At 40.2% G+C, this 16,503-nt stretch overlaps 1 protein-coding gene across 2 annotated transcripts in view; it reads left to right on the forward strand.

Moving 5' to 3' along the window:
* ST6GALNAC3 (ST6 N-acetylgalactosaminide alpha-2,6-sialyltransferase 3) overlaps positions 1 to 16,503 on the forward strand; it is a 523,337-nt gene that overhangs the window by 504,428 nt on the left and 2,406 nt on the right. For both annotated transcript variants that reach the window (XM_077905084.1, XM_077905083.1), the window contains exon 4: positions 15,396 to 15,503. In XM_077905084.1, the coding sequence (XP_077761210.1) occupies positions 15,396 to 15,503 (108 nt within the window). The remainder of the gene's footprint in view (positions 1 to 15,395; positions 15,504 to 16,503) is intronic.

Raw genomic sequence — 16,503 nt, forward strand, 5'->3', positions numbered from 1 at the left:
AACCTTTCTTCTTTAAAGATTTTATTTATTTACTTGAGAGAGAAAGAGAGACAGAGAGAGAAAGAGAGAGCACAGCTGGGAGCAGGGGCTGGGAGCAGAGGGAGAGGGAGAAGCAGATTCCCTGCTGAGAAGGGAGCGTAACTTTGGGCTCTATCCCAGGACCCCAAGATCATGACCTGAGCTGAAGGCAGACACTTAACTGCTGAGCCGCCCAGGTGCCCTATACTTGAAAACTTTTCATAGAGTAGATCTTAAATGTTGTCAACACACACACACACACACACACACACACACACACACTGTGATCATGTAAGGCATGGAGAGGTTAACCAACATTATTGTGGGAATCATTTTTCACAATATGTACATGTCTCTAATTGTCGTGATGCACACCTTAATCTTACATATGTTATGTCATTAATAGCTCAGTAAAGCTGGGGACGGGAGGACCTGATTCTGGAGGTATATGGCTGGAAGGGGTGTGTGTGAGGCTTACCAAATTTTAAGTGGTGATTTAGGTCACATCCCTGTCGTATATCCTTAGACATATCAGGAAGCCTCTCTGTTACACCATCAATGAGAACACATTGGCAAATTGCTTAAACTTCCTTGAGGATAAAATATTGGCAATTTCCTACTTAGGAACATCCTGCATTCCAAAAATTATTCCATTAAATTGGACATATTGAGGGCCTACTATGTGCCAGGCATAGTTTTATCTAAGATGGGACCTTTTTGCTGACCAGCATCCCTTCACTGGCAAGTTTCCAGTCAGTTTGCAAGTCAGCTATTTATAAATTGGGACACATTTTGCTAAAGAAACAAATTTTAAAATAGTGGTTAAATTCTCAAGCCAATCTTCAAAAGCTAATTTAATTTATAATACAGTGGAACTCAACCTCTAATAGAATCCTCAAACCTAACTACCATTTATAGCAGTGATTTTCAACCCTGGCTGCACACATCACACTATAATCACCTTGGAAGACTTTTTCTTTTTTAATTTATTTTAAAAAATAAGTATGAAGACTCAGACCATACCCCCAGAACAATAGAATCAGAATCCATTATCAGAGCAATGATGGGAAATGGAGCCTGGAAATGGGTAGAGAGGACTAGAAACAAGGCCTCTAGGGAGAATGGCATCAGGTCCAGGTGTTATGGCACTGATGGATAAAATAAGAAGAAAGGATGTCCCTGGGAGGAGGAATAGACTGTAGACTCACAACCTTTGGGAGATTTTGATTTCTGGTGACAGTAAAGGGTTTTTCAGGAATGAGAAAATGGTAAAGAGGTCTGGACCATTCAGCTTCAGGAGCACAGGATTGGTGCGGCAGTGATGGAGAAGGAGGTGGCAAGAACAGAACCCAGTCGGTCATCATCACTCACCAGTTCTCTTTGTCCAGTTCATGAGGAAGGAAGGCAGCTCTACCTTCAAGCCTCTTTCTTATTTGGGAATAATGCTTTCATGGAATTTCATGCCTCATATTTCCCTTCCACGAAAGGCAAATATGTAGTCCTCTTCATCCTTTGGCATCATTATGGATCCTCGGGACTAAGCAGGGTAAGGGGAATGGAAGAAGAGTGGACAACACACACACACACACACACCCTGTGATCATGTAAGGCTCCATGTGATCATCCAATAAATGGGCTCCAATAATAAGAGCAGGCTGGCGATTCTGAGGCTGAACTTTCAGAGTTCCGTAGCTCTTCCTCTGGTCACTCCCTTGCAACTTCTTCTTTTTTTCTTTTTTTCCCTTGCAACTTCTTTAGTCAGAATGTCAGGCATCAGAAACATGGGCGTCTAGTACTGTCAACAGTCAATGAAAACAGATATGCCAGGTAAAAAGATCTTCTCAACTGTTTTCCTGTGTCCTTCTCATTTTTATAGTTTGGGTGTGGACATTTCTGTTTCTGACATTCCATGAGTGTTGCAATGCAGGGAAGTCTGTTGAGATACCATTCTCACATTTCAATCAGATACTCTTAAGCTCTTTTTTTTTTTTAAGATTTTATTTATTTATTCATGAGAGACACAGAGAGAGGCAGAGACACAGGCAGAAGGAGAAGCAGGCTCCCTGCGGGGAGCCCAGTGCAAACCCAATCCTGGGACTCCAGGATCATGCCCTGAGCTGCAGGCAGACGCTCAACCACTGAGCCTCTCAGGCATCCCAGGATACTCTTAACTTCTAAGTTATACTCTGCATTTCTTCCTGGCACTTTCTATGATAAATTGCTTCAGCTCTGTGTTCTAGTTCTCTCTTGATGGCATTTTGTCTGCTCTGGATCAACGAAAATACTGGACTAGAAGAGTCCTGGAGATACATGAAAGTTTTCTATTCTGAATAGAAGAAAGGAACTACTGCCATTATCTTCTCTCTTCTTTACATATTTGGATATTCCTGATTTTTTTCCTAACATGGGTAGAATAAATTACTGTGAACAAAAGAGGGGATGCCTGTTTCTACAAGTTTCTGAAGGTACTGGTATGGGGGAGTTTCTGGTATGGAGAGGGTATGCACACAGAACAACTTTTTCCCATGTGTGAATGAACTGTAAGCCACAAACACATAGGTCTCTACCCCCACAGGTTGCTGGCCAAGCTGTGTAGCCATGCTAAGGGGAAAATACCACCTCCATGAAAGAAATTCTTCACCTCACTAATAAGCAGGGAGTTTAGCTCAAATGGAAATTCTAGATTAGATTTCAAAGGAAGAACGTTCTCCTTTCAAAACCCACATCCCATCTCAAGAATAGAGAGAAAAATGGGATTTTTTTTTCTAGGACTGAAATTTCTGGACAAAATTAAACTGGAATAACTTTCAACCTTCGTGGGCAAACAGCTAGTTTAAGAGGTGAGCCTCCATTAGCTTTGACTGTTTCAAGGAAGATCCCATCACCACATCCTTTGACTACAGGTGTCCTACCAAAGCAGACAGACTCCTTTTTAAAGAATTTGCTGGTGCTAAAGTAGAAGAACCAGATCTGTGCCTGCTTTGATACATTGATGATGGCCTATCATTTGCAAAGGTTTTGTGTGTAAGGTAGTCAGTGAATGTCAGCCTCCTGGAAAACTGACAAATAAAGCCTCCTTCTCTTAGAGACGTAACTTCACAGTGCCTGAAGATTCATGTCAGTTGTTGCTCCTGACCTTTCTTAATTGAATTATCCTTCTTTAGTGAGCCAGATAAAAATGATTTTAACAGGGGCGGGGGGGAAATTGGGGCAGTGCTTAGCTTTTCCTATTAAAAATAAATATGCCCCTCGAAATAATTTATTTCAGGACACATTGAGCCATGTCACTCAGTCAAAAAAGTGGTAATAGCTTCAGATGGGCAGCAAAATTAGTTTTTCTTAGCCAGAAGAATGGGAGAGCTACTTTGAGTTTTTTCAGTTTCACAATTATGTGTAGCCGATTGCCCAGGCTCTGGCTGAGGCTGGTTTACTGATGATCCCAGTGGTACTGGAGGCTTTAGTGAGAAGCTTGGATACCCAATCTCCTTTAATGGGGTGAAATGACCTCAAATCTCTGTCTTCAATCCTTGTTAAAACTTTTGGTTGTTTAAAAGTTCTTTTTAAGCATAAATTTTCATTTTGAAAGAGAAACACGGTTTTCGGAAGCATTTTTGTCAGAAGCAAGTTTGAATCTGATTCTGTGCTAGGATTATTTCTAAAGGAAAATCTTGGTTTCACTCAAGTTCCAGTTAAGTCAAAAAGCTAAGGGAGTGTGAGTCATTTCATTTCTAAAAAAGGAAAAGTGGCAGGGAAAAGGACTTTTATCTACTTAGATATACTCCTACCTGATTACAATCTCTCCTCTACCACCCCCCCTTCAGTCTTAAAGAAAGTATATGTAGAAAGAATGGATGATAAGAGAACTAAAAGAGAAAGCCAGAACCTTCCATTAATTACCTTTATCAGGTTAGCAGCAGAACAGGCACCTATGCCTCAGGTATAGACAGGTGATTAGCATTCAGAATCCTGAAGCCTACGTCAATTTAGGAAGGCCATGATTTCAAGATAAGTTGAAGGGGAAGTTAGAAAGAGGCAATTTTTAAGGCCTAAGTATTAAACTAAGATCAGATCAAATAGTGATTGTTAATAAGAGTTAAAGATTAGTTAGAAGTGAAGTCCCTAATTATACCTAGAGTTTTTAATAGACTCATTTTGTTAGAGAGGGTCTTAGGGAGTCAACCAATCCAACTTCATGTCTCAGGTTGCAAAGAACAGACACCTCCTCCAGCAGACACATGCCCAAAGGGAGAATTTATGGAAAGGTTATTGAACCTAAAGGCTGGAAGGAAGCCATGCCCGGGGAATGAAGTGAATCTAGGAACTTGATCATCATTTCAGGACTTATCCCTTCATTTTTTTTTTTTAAAGTTGATGCATGTCTCCACACCTGTGGCATAAAGCTATTGTTTGAACATGACCATGATGGAAATTCTAAAAGCTGTTTTGAGTCCTGAAGTCATAAATACAAATCTGTAAGCACTAGTATCTCTGTGCTAAAATATACAGCTGTACCCTCCAGCATGGGCTCTGTTACTATAACTACAACTCCAGACCTTTAGTGATGAAAGACCCTAAACCTCCCTATGCCAGTCTTCTTATTCTGTCATTAAAAAAAAAAAAAAAAAAAATTGCGGCCCAAGAAGAAGTGGGAAGTTCAAGATTTCTTAGAGGACTAACAATAGAATCTGAAGACTTGAGGTTCTTTGATGACTGCCCGGTCAGACATGTGGCATCTTGGACAATTCTGAGACCAATGACTGAGAAAGAACTTCGTTAAGAACCTGAGTTTTCTACTATTAACTGTCTTTGGGCAAGTAGTTTATAACTCCCTGAACCTACATTTGTATATTGGGGATATTAATGCTCTCCATAGGTCAGGGTTGTTGTGAGGACTAAATGACATCACCTATGCACAGCTCTCAGAACAATGTCTAGTACATATAAATGCTCCATAAATGATAACAGTTATTATTATTAATAAAAAAATGTAGTCAGCTCTTTGCTGCATAACAAATAACCCTGAAACTCAATGTCTGACAAGTACATTTATTTCCTGCTCACATGTCCATGATCAGCTATAACTTTGCTGAGCTTAGCTGAACTTGGCTCTAGTTTTGGGTTCATGTCTGCTGCATGGGTGTCCTCATCCCAGGAATCAGGTTAACGAAGCACCCCTTACTGGGATTTGTTGTTCTCGTGATGGAGGGAAGCGACATGTGAGAAATGGGAACCATGTGATGCCTTTTAAATTCTCTGCTGGGAACTATCACTACTACTTCTGTTCCATTGGTCAAAGCAAATCACTTGGCCAAGCCTAAAGTCAAGGAGGCATGGAAGTTACTGTATTCACAAGCAAGCCATGTTCTGGGAGGTGATGAACAATACAACCTAACACAGGAAGATTGAAAGAAAATCTATGGTCATTGAGACAAGGGCCTCTAGAGTAGCTTAAATAGTCTGAAACTAGAACCTACACAGGCTTCGCAGAATTTCTCATGTCTTTGAAATTATGGGCCATTTAGGTAAACCAGAGATCCAAGGCAAACAACAGAGTTTGGAAATAGAGATTAGGTATAAAAGGACACAGTAGCATCTCTTCTTACAGAAACTTTACTCGGTGGAGGAGATGTTGCATTCACAGGTCATTTAGTTCAGCATTTCTAGGGCTGAAAGGTATTTTTTAAAAGGTTCACACTCTTAAAGCAGCAACAAAGTATTTGTTTTCATTTCCACTGGTCAAAAAAATTCAGTAAATTCGACATCTAGGGATCCCTGGGTGGCGCAGTGGTTTAGCGCCTGCCTTTGGCCCAGGGCGCGATCCTGGAGACCCGGGATCGAATCCCACGTCAGGCTCCCGGTGCATGGAGCCTGCTTCTCCCTCTGCCTGTGTCTCTGCCTCTCTCTCTCTCTCTCTGTGACTATCATAAATAAATAAAAATTAAAAAAAAATAAAAAATAAAAAAAAATAAAAACTATGTCCCTTTTAAATGGAACAGGTCAAGAGCCTCCAGGGGTATTGAGGGAGGCTCCTTGGTGGTAAGTGAAGTTCAGAAAAGTTTGTTCATGCCTCGTAACTTAGTGTATAACACAGACAAACACTACTGTTGTATCCATTATCATCACACATATTTTAATTGTTTTTATTCTTTGTCATATATTGTTTACATTTGTTCACAATTCTGAATTAATGAGGAATTTAATGAGGAAGAAAAAAACATAATTCTGCCAATTTTTCCCTAGGTACTTTTCTCCAGATCCATAAATTTCCATCATCTGAAAAAAACTAGCTATATAGAACATCAAAATATCTCTAATATTTCAAAGCATAATGTAAGGAAGGAAAATAAATCAGTGTTATGTATGCATCCTGTGTCTAACCAATAATCTATTATGGAAATAAACACGGATGATGCGTTGAGGTCCATTCCAGATTAGAGGAGAGATGAGAACGCTTCAGTATTCCCTTTATTCTCATACCTCAGTGTAACTGCAGGGGCCATTCCCTCTGTTTGAAAGGCTTCTCCTTCCTCTTTTTCTGCCTGATATTCTTATGCAGCCTTGATCCACCACTCAGCTCTTACTTCCAATTGGGAAAGAATCACCTTCCCCACTTTCCCTCCACTATGTCTGTTGCTCGTCCCTCGGTGGTCCCATAGCACTTGCAGAGAGTTACCCTCTTGAGAGCCCTATTTCTGAATGTGGTCATCGAGTTTGTCGCCCCCACTTGATCCTGAGTTAAGATCAAGGGCAACTTGGTATTTTCTGGGCATGGTACCTGATCTCACACCTAAAGCGTGAATGGATAAGGGTAAGCAGAATAAGCATGATCAGGTTAGAAACTGAAGAGGATGTGAGGGGAGAGCATTTCAGGAAGAAGGGAGGTATACATCAGCAAAGTGAGTAAAAAGACAGAAACTGGCGATGTGTTTAAGGAGCAAAAAAAAGGACGCGCATGACTAGACCAGAGAGTTCAGGAGAAGTCCTGGAAAATAAAGTGGAGAGTTTCGTTTGTGGGAGAGATGCCCATCATCTTAGTCTGTTTGGGCTGCCATAACAAAACAGCCTTGCCTGAACACAACAGAAACCTATTTTCCCACAGTTCTGGAGGCTGGAAGTCTGAGATCAGGGTGCCAGCATGGACAGTTTCTGGTGAGAACCCTCTTCCTGGCTCAAAGAGTTCTCACTGTCTTCTCAAGTGATGGGAAAAAAGAGAGCTCTGGTATTTCTCCTTCTTCTTGGAAGGGCATTAACCCTATCATGAGGGCCCCGTCCTCATGAACCCATGTAAAGCTAATTACCTCCCCAAAACCACATCTTCAAATGCCAACACATCGGGCATGAGCACTTCAACATAAGAATTTGGAGGGAAGAGCCCGGGTCGCTCAGCAGTTTAGCGCCACTTTCAGCCCAGGGCGTGATCCTGGAGGCCTGGGATCGAGTCCCATGTCAGGCTCCCTGCATGGAGCCTGCTTCTCCCTCTACCAGTGTCTCTACCTCTGTGTGTGTGTGTGTGTGTGTCTCATGAATAAATGAGTAAAATCTTAAAAAAAAAAAAAAAAAAAAGAATTTGGAGGGAATATCCTGTGGTTGAGGAACCAGACCCACCCTAATGAAGTAGGCCCACAAGTCTCCACCATCCATCCCTGCCGTTCTTGAGGTTCCATTTTTCTTTTGAGAAAGTGAATGCCATCGCAGAAATCAGTATTTCCAATGTAAGGGGCTTTAAAGCCAGAGGGCAAGAGCAAAATAACCTTTTAATTTTTGAGATGAATGAACAAAGTAATTTTTGTGAGTGCTATCTTCTATTTCTACAGCAGCCATACATCATACCTTTAGGAGCGGTACCATTTTACTTTTAAATGTACACTTTGAAAAGAACACAGTCGTTTCTTATTATGCTCCTTTTTGTACAGTTTCATCAGATTCATCAAGAGTCAGAGAGTCCTGTTGATTCTATGGCAGGAAAACTATTTGTTATATTCACAGTCCAAGGGCCTACTGATTAGCACAGGCGTTTCGCATTAGCTGATTGGGAGTCTACCTCTGAGGGGTACTGCTTTACTCCACTCGTGGTCCATTTTTCAGTGTATTTCAGGTCTGGATTCCTTTCATTTGGTGCATTCTTTTAAGAATCACCATCTACAGCACGATATTTTTCTTCATTTGAGAAGTTTATGTCCGTTGGCAAATGATTCAAGATCGAGAGTTCTCCTGCCTGATTTGCAGAAAGTTGCTGCTGCCTCCAGATTTGCTGGGCAGGTCCCACTGATAGATAGTACAAATATACAGTGTTAATATAATGGGAAAGCTCCAGAGTATTTCCATAGCTCCTGACAATCGAATAATATACAAAAATATATGACTAAGGGACAGCTGAAATTGTTTCCACCCTTTGAGTTCTGCTTCCATTAGACTGGTTCACAATATTAGATTGAATCCCAAGGTGCTCCTGAAAATCATCAGCTGTTTTTCTTGCCCAGTCTCTTTGTTTAAATGTATTCTTTCAGTATCCATGGGCTTTTGGGGGAAAAAATGGGGGAAAGAATGTTTTTAATTGAAGAATCTGTATTGTGTCAGGTATTTCTTCTCCCTAGGAAGGTATATGGAAACTTACTTTGCTATTTTTATTTATCCTGCCAGGGTAGTGTATTGATGAGAGAACTGAGATCCAAGAGTGTTAAAACAAGACGTGAGATATTGATTAATTCTTTTTTTTTCAAATTCCCTTTTTACTCCGGAGTATAACAGATTCGGAAGCAGCTGCCAATATTGTGCTCTCCAATAAACCTCCATCATTGGGAGGGTTTTGATCCCCTTTGGGCTTTGATAAATGATAATCATGCTTTTTAAAATGTTAGCGTGGAGTGCCCCAGGCCTTGTTTTCAGCAGTTCCTAGAGGAAATGGGTTAGAAACAGTAAAATTCAGGCTGCAAAGTTTGAGCCAAAGGCCCCCTAAGGGAATCATTCCATGAAGAGGAAGCAACCAGAAACAGAAGCAACTAGATTCCTCATCCTTGTTCCTACCTGACACATTTTGCCTTTTCCTATTGCAAATTCCCCATGGCAGGTCAGGACTTGCCCTTTGGGTCTAGACCAGGTGAATTTGCTGATTCCTGGGGTTGTATTAAAGGTAAGATAATGATTTAGTATTGACCAAATCTGAATGGCTTTGGATAGGTTTGTAAAGAAAGATCAAGAAGCAAGATGTTTGGCTAGTTGAAGAAAACCAGTGGGACAGTGAGTGCAGTGGGCAGAATGAGAACTGTAGTTAGGGGGAACCTGGCTTTTTAGGATCAAGGACATCCTCAAGGCAAGCCACTCAAGTCAAGAGTAGGCACTGGGAAATCAAGAAATCTATTGCCTTTTTAGAGCATGGTGATTTGGGGACAGAGGGGAATCTGATGAGATACGAGAAAGAACTTACCGCACAGAGCAGCACCGCCACCCCACCCCACCCCGACACACACAAAGAATGATCTCATCTAAAATATCAATAGTGCTGAGATTGAGAAACTCTGATATGGAGAAAGTGCTATTACTTCATCCATCAAAGATAAGCTTCTTGAGCTCAGAACCCAAGTCATTGAGCTAAAGGTGTTCAATAATTAGCAAAGCATCCTGTGAATAGATTGTAGATTCAATGTAGTCCCGTTTTCTTTTGAAGAGTATCCATTTTAGTTTCTTCAGTTCCTCCTCTGAAATTCCCCCAAAGGGAGATCTCGGTCATGAGAAAGTTCCAGCTGACCAGGCGATAGGAGGAAAATGCTTCACAATATGTTTCCAGAAATGAGAAGATGAGCAAGTATGCTCAGAAGCAAAAGTACAGGTGAATGAAGCATGCTGACAGCCAAAAAGATTGAGATTGGTAAGAAATAAGGATAGCTTGACAGACAACGAATCCCTGTGGGCTTGTGATGACCTTTAGACATCCAGAAACAGTAAGTAAACATCAAGGGGCAAGGTAGCTTATATTTTATTGGTAATAAACTAGATGAAAGATCATATTTTAAATGATATGCCTTCAAGCATGTGCTATATCAAGGTGTTGACAGCATCATTTTTCCAAGAGATGAGCAAGTAAATTTAAGTAGTTTCCAAGTAGTAAGTATCTTGATTACCAAGGAGCAGTGGGATGCGAAGCTTGGCCAGTGGAAACAGATGATTGATAGCTTCCTCTTAACACTCCTGCCTTTATTTTCCTCTGCACGGCTCATTATTCTGCTGCATTAATTTAAGCTTTCTTATTGTATTGAATTAGGGGCTTAAATTCCCTTATCATCCCTATGGGAATCTTGATTGTTTATTTGTAGATGACAATAATTGTTTTTATCGATCCCCAAATGTAGAAGGTATAAGAAGTGCTATGGCTGATGGCCAGCTGGTACATAGTTAGTGCCGCGTGCATGAGTGACAAATTACAAGACAGTATTTGGCCCCAGAGGAGACCCTTTAAGAATTTTTAAAAGCATCTGATAGTCTTCACTAGGTCTCTTCTAGCTAAAAAGCATAAACAAGTTCACATACATCACCTCAAGTCTTTTTGTTGTTTTTATTGGACCTCAAAAGGTCTAGTTGGGTGTAATCTATACATCCTCATTTCTAGAACACCCACACAGCAGGACTTTGGAATGATGTAAAGAATTCCCAGAACCAGTGCCATCCAGGCCAGTGAGTCTCATTAGAGACCCAGATCACCAGGGCAATTATTCAGAAGAATTCCTGGATTAATCTAGTGGTTGCCATTACTCCACCAAAAGTATTCTTTACATGACATTAGCTCCAAGTTTTTTGAGAAGACACCACTTTGCTATCCCCAGCATGTACTATGGGTAAGAAACCTCACATGATTTCACATCCCAAATTTATCAGAGGCACCAGAGAGAGAAAATGCAACTGTCTAATTAAAGTGCTGTTTTTAGGACAAGGCACTTAAGCAGTATGTGTCCCCACAGTCTGAACCAAATGCAACACAGCTTGAAGATTTTCAGCCTAACTCTTATGATCTGTCTATCCAGAAACAAAATAAGGTTTTGCTTAAAAGTAATAGATTAAGCTTAAAAGTAATCAACTCTCAGAGACATGGCAAAGTTTCCTTATTAGTTGATGAGATGGAAAGATCTTTGACCAGATGCCAAACTCTGAAATTCTTGACCTTCTTTTCGTGTAGTAAAGAGAAGAGAGATATGTAAAGGAACCACTTTCTCAACTTTACCCTATTTATCCTTTGCTTCTGTTCTCAAAGTTTGTTGTTGAACGCTCAAAGTGACTATGCTGGTTTGGACCAGAATGAGCCAGGAGACCTTGTTTTGCAGAGTTGAGGTCCACATGTCACACAAATGATGATCCCCTCATGCTGGAGCTATAATATTATCTAGGTCCTTGACAGTTAGCCACTCTATGGACAAACTGACTCTTGGAAAACCACACACACAAAAGGAAACACAATTTGTCTTAATTTCAGTTTACTTTTCCTCTTACTCAAATTAAGCTTTACTCTCAATACTATGATCTAATTGTGTCCTTGGTCTTGGACAGCCATTCCAGCATGTTCCAGGAGCAGTAATGTGAAAGATAGAAAAGTTAAGCGACTATAGCCACCACCATTGTGAGGTGAAACTTTATACCCTTTTTATATATGCCTCAGACATTTAGTGGCACGCCCACCACACAAGTGGGCATTAAATGTAGTCTGACTGATTAAAGTGTTTGTTAGTTACACATTCAGCATGTGTGGAGCGTATTACTGTAGAATGGGTAAAACTTAAAACAGACTGACTATTGAGGATGATGATCACAGAAGCATTTGTTTTTAAAAGTAGAACAAACCTTAGATATGACTTGGTTCAACCATCTCATTTTTTGTCTGTTGCCTATAGCACACTTCATGTATATATGTATTTGTTTGTTTGTTTTTGTTTTTATTGAAGTTCAATTTGCCAACATATAGTATTACACCCAGTGCTTATCCCATCAAGTGCCCTCCTTGGTGCCAATCACCCAGTTACTCTACCCCCCACTCTCCTCCCCTTCTGCAACCCTTTATATGTTTTCCAGAGTTAGGAGTCTCTCATGGTTTGTCTTCCTCTCTAATTTTTCCTACTCAGTTTCCCTCCTTTCCCTTATAATCCCTTTTACTACTTCTTTTATTCCCCATATGATGATTGTCATTCTCCGATTGACTTATTTCACTCAGCATAATACCCTCTAGTTCCATCCACATCAAAGCAAATGGTGGGTTTTAGTCTTTTCTGATGGCTGAGTAATATCTCATTTTAGAGACAAGGAAACTAAGATGACCCACAGAGGTTAAATACATTGTCCAAGGCTTGGTAGTGGCAAAGCTGGAACGTGAAACTAGGTGTCCATACTCTCAATTCCATACTGCTCTCTGTACTGACTGAAACACATGGGTTTGTGTTTTGTTGCATGTATTGTGATTGTTTTGACAGGTATGCCATCCCACAACACCGTGTATTCTTTATGAAAATATTCATCACAGGGCACCTGGATGACTCAGTTGGTTAGGTGTCTGGCTCTTGATTTCTCAGCTCAGTTCTTGATCTCAGGGTTGGGAGTTCAACCCTGCATTGGGCTCCATGCCCACTTAAAAATATATTTATTTATATATTTTATATATATATAATTATATATAATATAATTTCTGACATAGGATTGTAATAACTATTTAAAAAATAAATAAATGAAACCTATTTTTCTCATCATGTACAAATAAGTTCTGTAATTTTTAGTGATCTCTGCTAGTACATGGTCAGCCTAGCAATGAGAAGGATAGAGAGGATAGAAATATTGAAAAAAAGTAGAATGAGAAGGCAAAAAAAAAAGTAAAGGGGGTATATTGTTCAAGTAGGAATATAACAGGAAAAAATTCAGTATGCAGACAAAATTTCTAGATTCAATTTGGGAGCTTTTAATCAAGACTCTTGCCTCTTCTGATCTCTCCCAATTTTCAAATAAGGACTTGTAAGCAGATGGTGTGTTAGGCAGTTCTCATCATCGCTGCTCCCCCTCAGACCCCAGAACACAGGATGGACGGCGAGTTAAATTGTATAATAAGCAAAGTTGCTCTTGAGCGTATTCCACCTCCCTCTGGTACATCTTCCCACCATTTGGCACCCATTCCTAACCCATGCTGCTGCTACTATTCTTATCACAGAGGAAAGTGCATGTAACTCTATGTGATCCTGTTTCTGGAATATTTTCCGTTTAGAAGACACACCAGGAAATACAAAGGAAGACGACTTACACAGTGGCAATTCAGACTCAGGGGCTGGTGAGCAGAGGGGATGGATATTATGTGGATTGGGTTTATCTCTCCTTACAAATCCCCCAAAGTCAATTAAAATAAAAGTGAGAAAGTCCAGTTATCATAACGCTCTGTGAGCTCGTGGTGCTCCTGAGATGCTTACATGTTGTAAGTTAATTTGATACTAAACAATGCCTATATTTTAAAAATGAAGAATCAAAGAATTCAGAGTTCTAATTATAGCACACCAATTGCTTGGTACTGGAGAGCTAGGTCAATAATATTGGACATCAGTGGAAAGTGACTACTGGCTGAAAGGCTGTACCCAGAGAGTGGTTATCAGTAGCTAAAGTGTCCGTTTCTAGAGGAGCTGGCCTTGCTCCAGTATGCCAAGAGGTCTAGATGGAAGGTAGGAAATGTAGTCTTTTTTAGAAGTTGTGCTGCACAGTTAGTTAGTTGCCAAATAACCCGGTGAGACCCTAATGTTCCTATAGGAAAAGATTAAGAAGATAGACAGTCATCTGTTTTGGATGGATTGGGTCCCCTTTGCTAAGACCAAGTACAGAGATCCAGCTTTTCATCCCACGTTCCTTTAAACCATTGAAATTTGGCCACCCCTCCCAATCAGCACTACACCTAACTACATCAGCCACTCTCCTCCTCAGTTACTATGATTCCCATCTTCCTTTTTCCTTAAACATACCAAGCACACTTCCACATTTGTGATTTTGCCCTTTACATTTCCTCTTCCTGGAACATCTTTCTCTCATATGGTCTGTTGAACAAGTGGCATCTGTCTCCTATCACCAGAGGTAGAAGTCCAAGCCCTTCTTCCCACTGTGTCTTATTTGAATCGCCAAGAAAAACATAACACAGTCAAACACTGGGTGGAGCAATGCTTTACTCGCATAAAGAGACAGAAGAAAATCAGCTCTAATAGTGAGCCTCGGTCCTCATGGCCATTGGGTCCTTCCTGGCACCTGATTCAGAGCCATTGGACTGCATGCAACTGAAAGACCCTCTCCACTCTTGGCAGGAGACAGGTTTAGTATGGGATTGACCAGGTGTCATATAACACATATACTTAAGCAGAACAAAGGAGTACACATCGAGCCTGAATCCGGGAGAGATATCCCCACATAAGGCAATAGCCAGGCACAGGCTGTGAGGGCTCCTTATCTCTTATTAAGGAAGTGGTCCAGGCCCAAGGCCCATTCTTAATATGGCTGAGATGAGAGTCTAAAGACTTCACAGATGACACTGCCTTTTCCAATATGTTCCACATGGCTTCTTCCTATTTCCCCACCACCACCAACAACAACCTTCTTCTCCCCACCCCCCCCAACCTAGAACATTGCTCCCCTTATCAGAGGCCTTCTGAGGCCAACCTTGATAAATATAGCCACCTCCCAATCTATAGAGAATCTTTGATTTTTTGATAATTGCTATATCACCAGCATCTACAACAGTGGTTGCACATAGTAGGTGTTCAATAAAAATGTGTTGAAGAGATTGGTAACACAGGCCTCACAAAGGAGAAGTCTTGTCTCATGATGCCTAGAAATCAGTAAAGGAAAACTTTCCAGATGCTTTCACAGACCAAGTCATTCACCTGCACTGCATCCAATTTACACTTAGAAACCCAACAAGTCTTTAAGAAAGTGATATGTCCAGGTAAGCAGTTTAACACCATTATCATTCAGTTTCCATCAGGGCTCCAAGCAACTTTAGAAAACCCATCCTCTGATATACAGCACTAATTTGTATCTTACGGAAAATCAAATAAATTATTTTTTACCCGAAGGGAGCAGGATTATTTGATTTCAGATATTTGCCATATGGCTTCTCTTCCATACAGCATAGCTTCTAGGCTTAAGGTAGTAAGAGTGAGAGCATACCTATAAATTATTCGGAGATAATTCAAAATAAGTGTGTATCTTTGACAGATTGTCAAGTTCTTTAATGCTTTTTCCTGATAACAAGTGCTATGTTTTTTGATGAAAGGTTTCTCATTTCTCACCACACTTTATTGTTGTTATGTGTGTGGGGTTTTTTTGTTTTTGTTTTTGTGTTGTTTTGTTTGTTATTGTTGTTTGTTATTGTTCCCCCACAGAGTCCAGTCTGGCTCTTATCTCAGCACGGGATGGTTTACCTTCATTCTGGCCATGGATGCCTGTTATGGTATTCACGTCTACGGGATGATAAATGACACCTACTGCAAGTAAGATCACAGGAAATTATTTTTATGCATCTCCAATTCTGATATCTTGTCAAAATATCACAATTCATTTTAATACCATAAATCGGAGAAACAGATAAAGCAACAATTATTTCCTGGTGCTCTTTGCTGACATGACATTTTATTGTCAGTGCATCAAGTTGTGACTTTTAGGGGTGATAAAAAGAAAAATATTTACCACAATCTAATGTCAAATGTCAGAAGGAACATTTTTCCCTTAATCAGTGGCATATCAAGGATTTGTGGCTTGGAAATACAGAACAAGTTTAGTGGTTATTTAATTTGCAAAGCAACTTTGTCATTTCTGCTGCTCTAATGGCTTGATGGATAGCTAGCTATGCAATGGTTCTATTTGATCATGAAGGACAAAATGTCCTGAAGCCTCAGAGAAGCTGACAGCTTAACGAGAATTCCTGGAAATTATATTTCACTACTAAATGAGTAATCCACCAGACCCTTATTTAAAATAGATATGTTTATCCACAGTATACCCTCGCTGGAGGGCTCGTTTCTAAGTATTTAATAAAACAAACCCTCCATGCGTCACCAAGGTAATGAAATATATTTCCCTACTAACAACTTGCACAATTTAACTCAGAGAGTATTTTAATCATATGGTCAAAATGGTAACTAAGCCACAATCTCCATGATCAAATATTTCTCCCCTCACAATAAGTATAAGGGAGCACAGAAGAACCAAATACCTAACCCTGAAAAATCAGAAAGCTTCTTCAAGCTCCGCGACAGCATCAGACTAGCCAAAGTTTGCCTCCATTATCCACCATTTCCTCCTTCAAAGACAGGTAGATGTTCAAATGCAATTGGTGTGATATATAAATTTTATTTGATTTATTAAAGCACCAAGAATCTGCTACATCTTCCTAAAAGCTTTTATACATAATAGCTTTTAACTGAGTTCACGGACAAGAATCACGCATGGCTTTGCAAGTAAATGCATTTACTAGGCACGTAATGGATTCTT

Source organism: Canis aureus, chromosome 8, assembly GCF_053574225.1.
Source record: "Canis aureus isolate CA01 chromosome 8, VMU_Caureus_v.1.0, whole genome shotgun sequence".
Taxonomy (NCBI): Eukaryota; Metazoa; Chordata; class Mammalia; order Carnivora; family Canidae; genus Canis; species Canis aureus.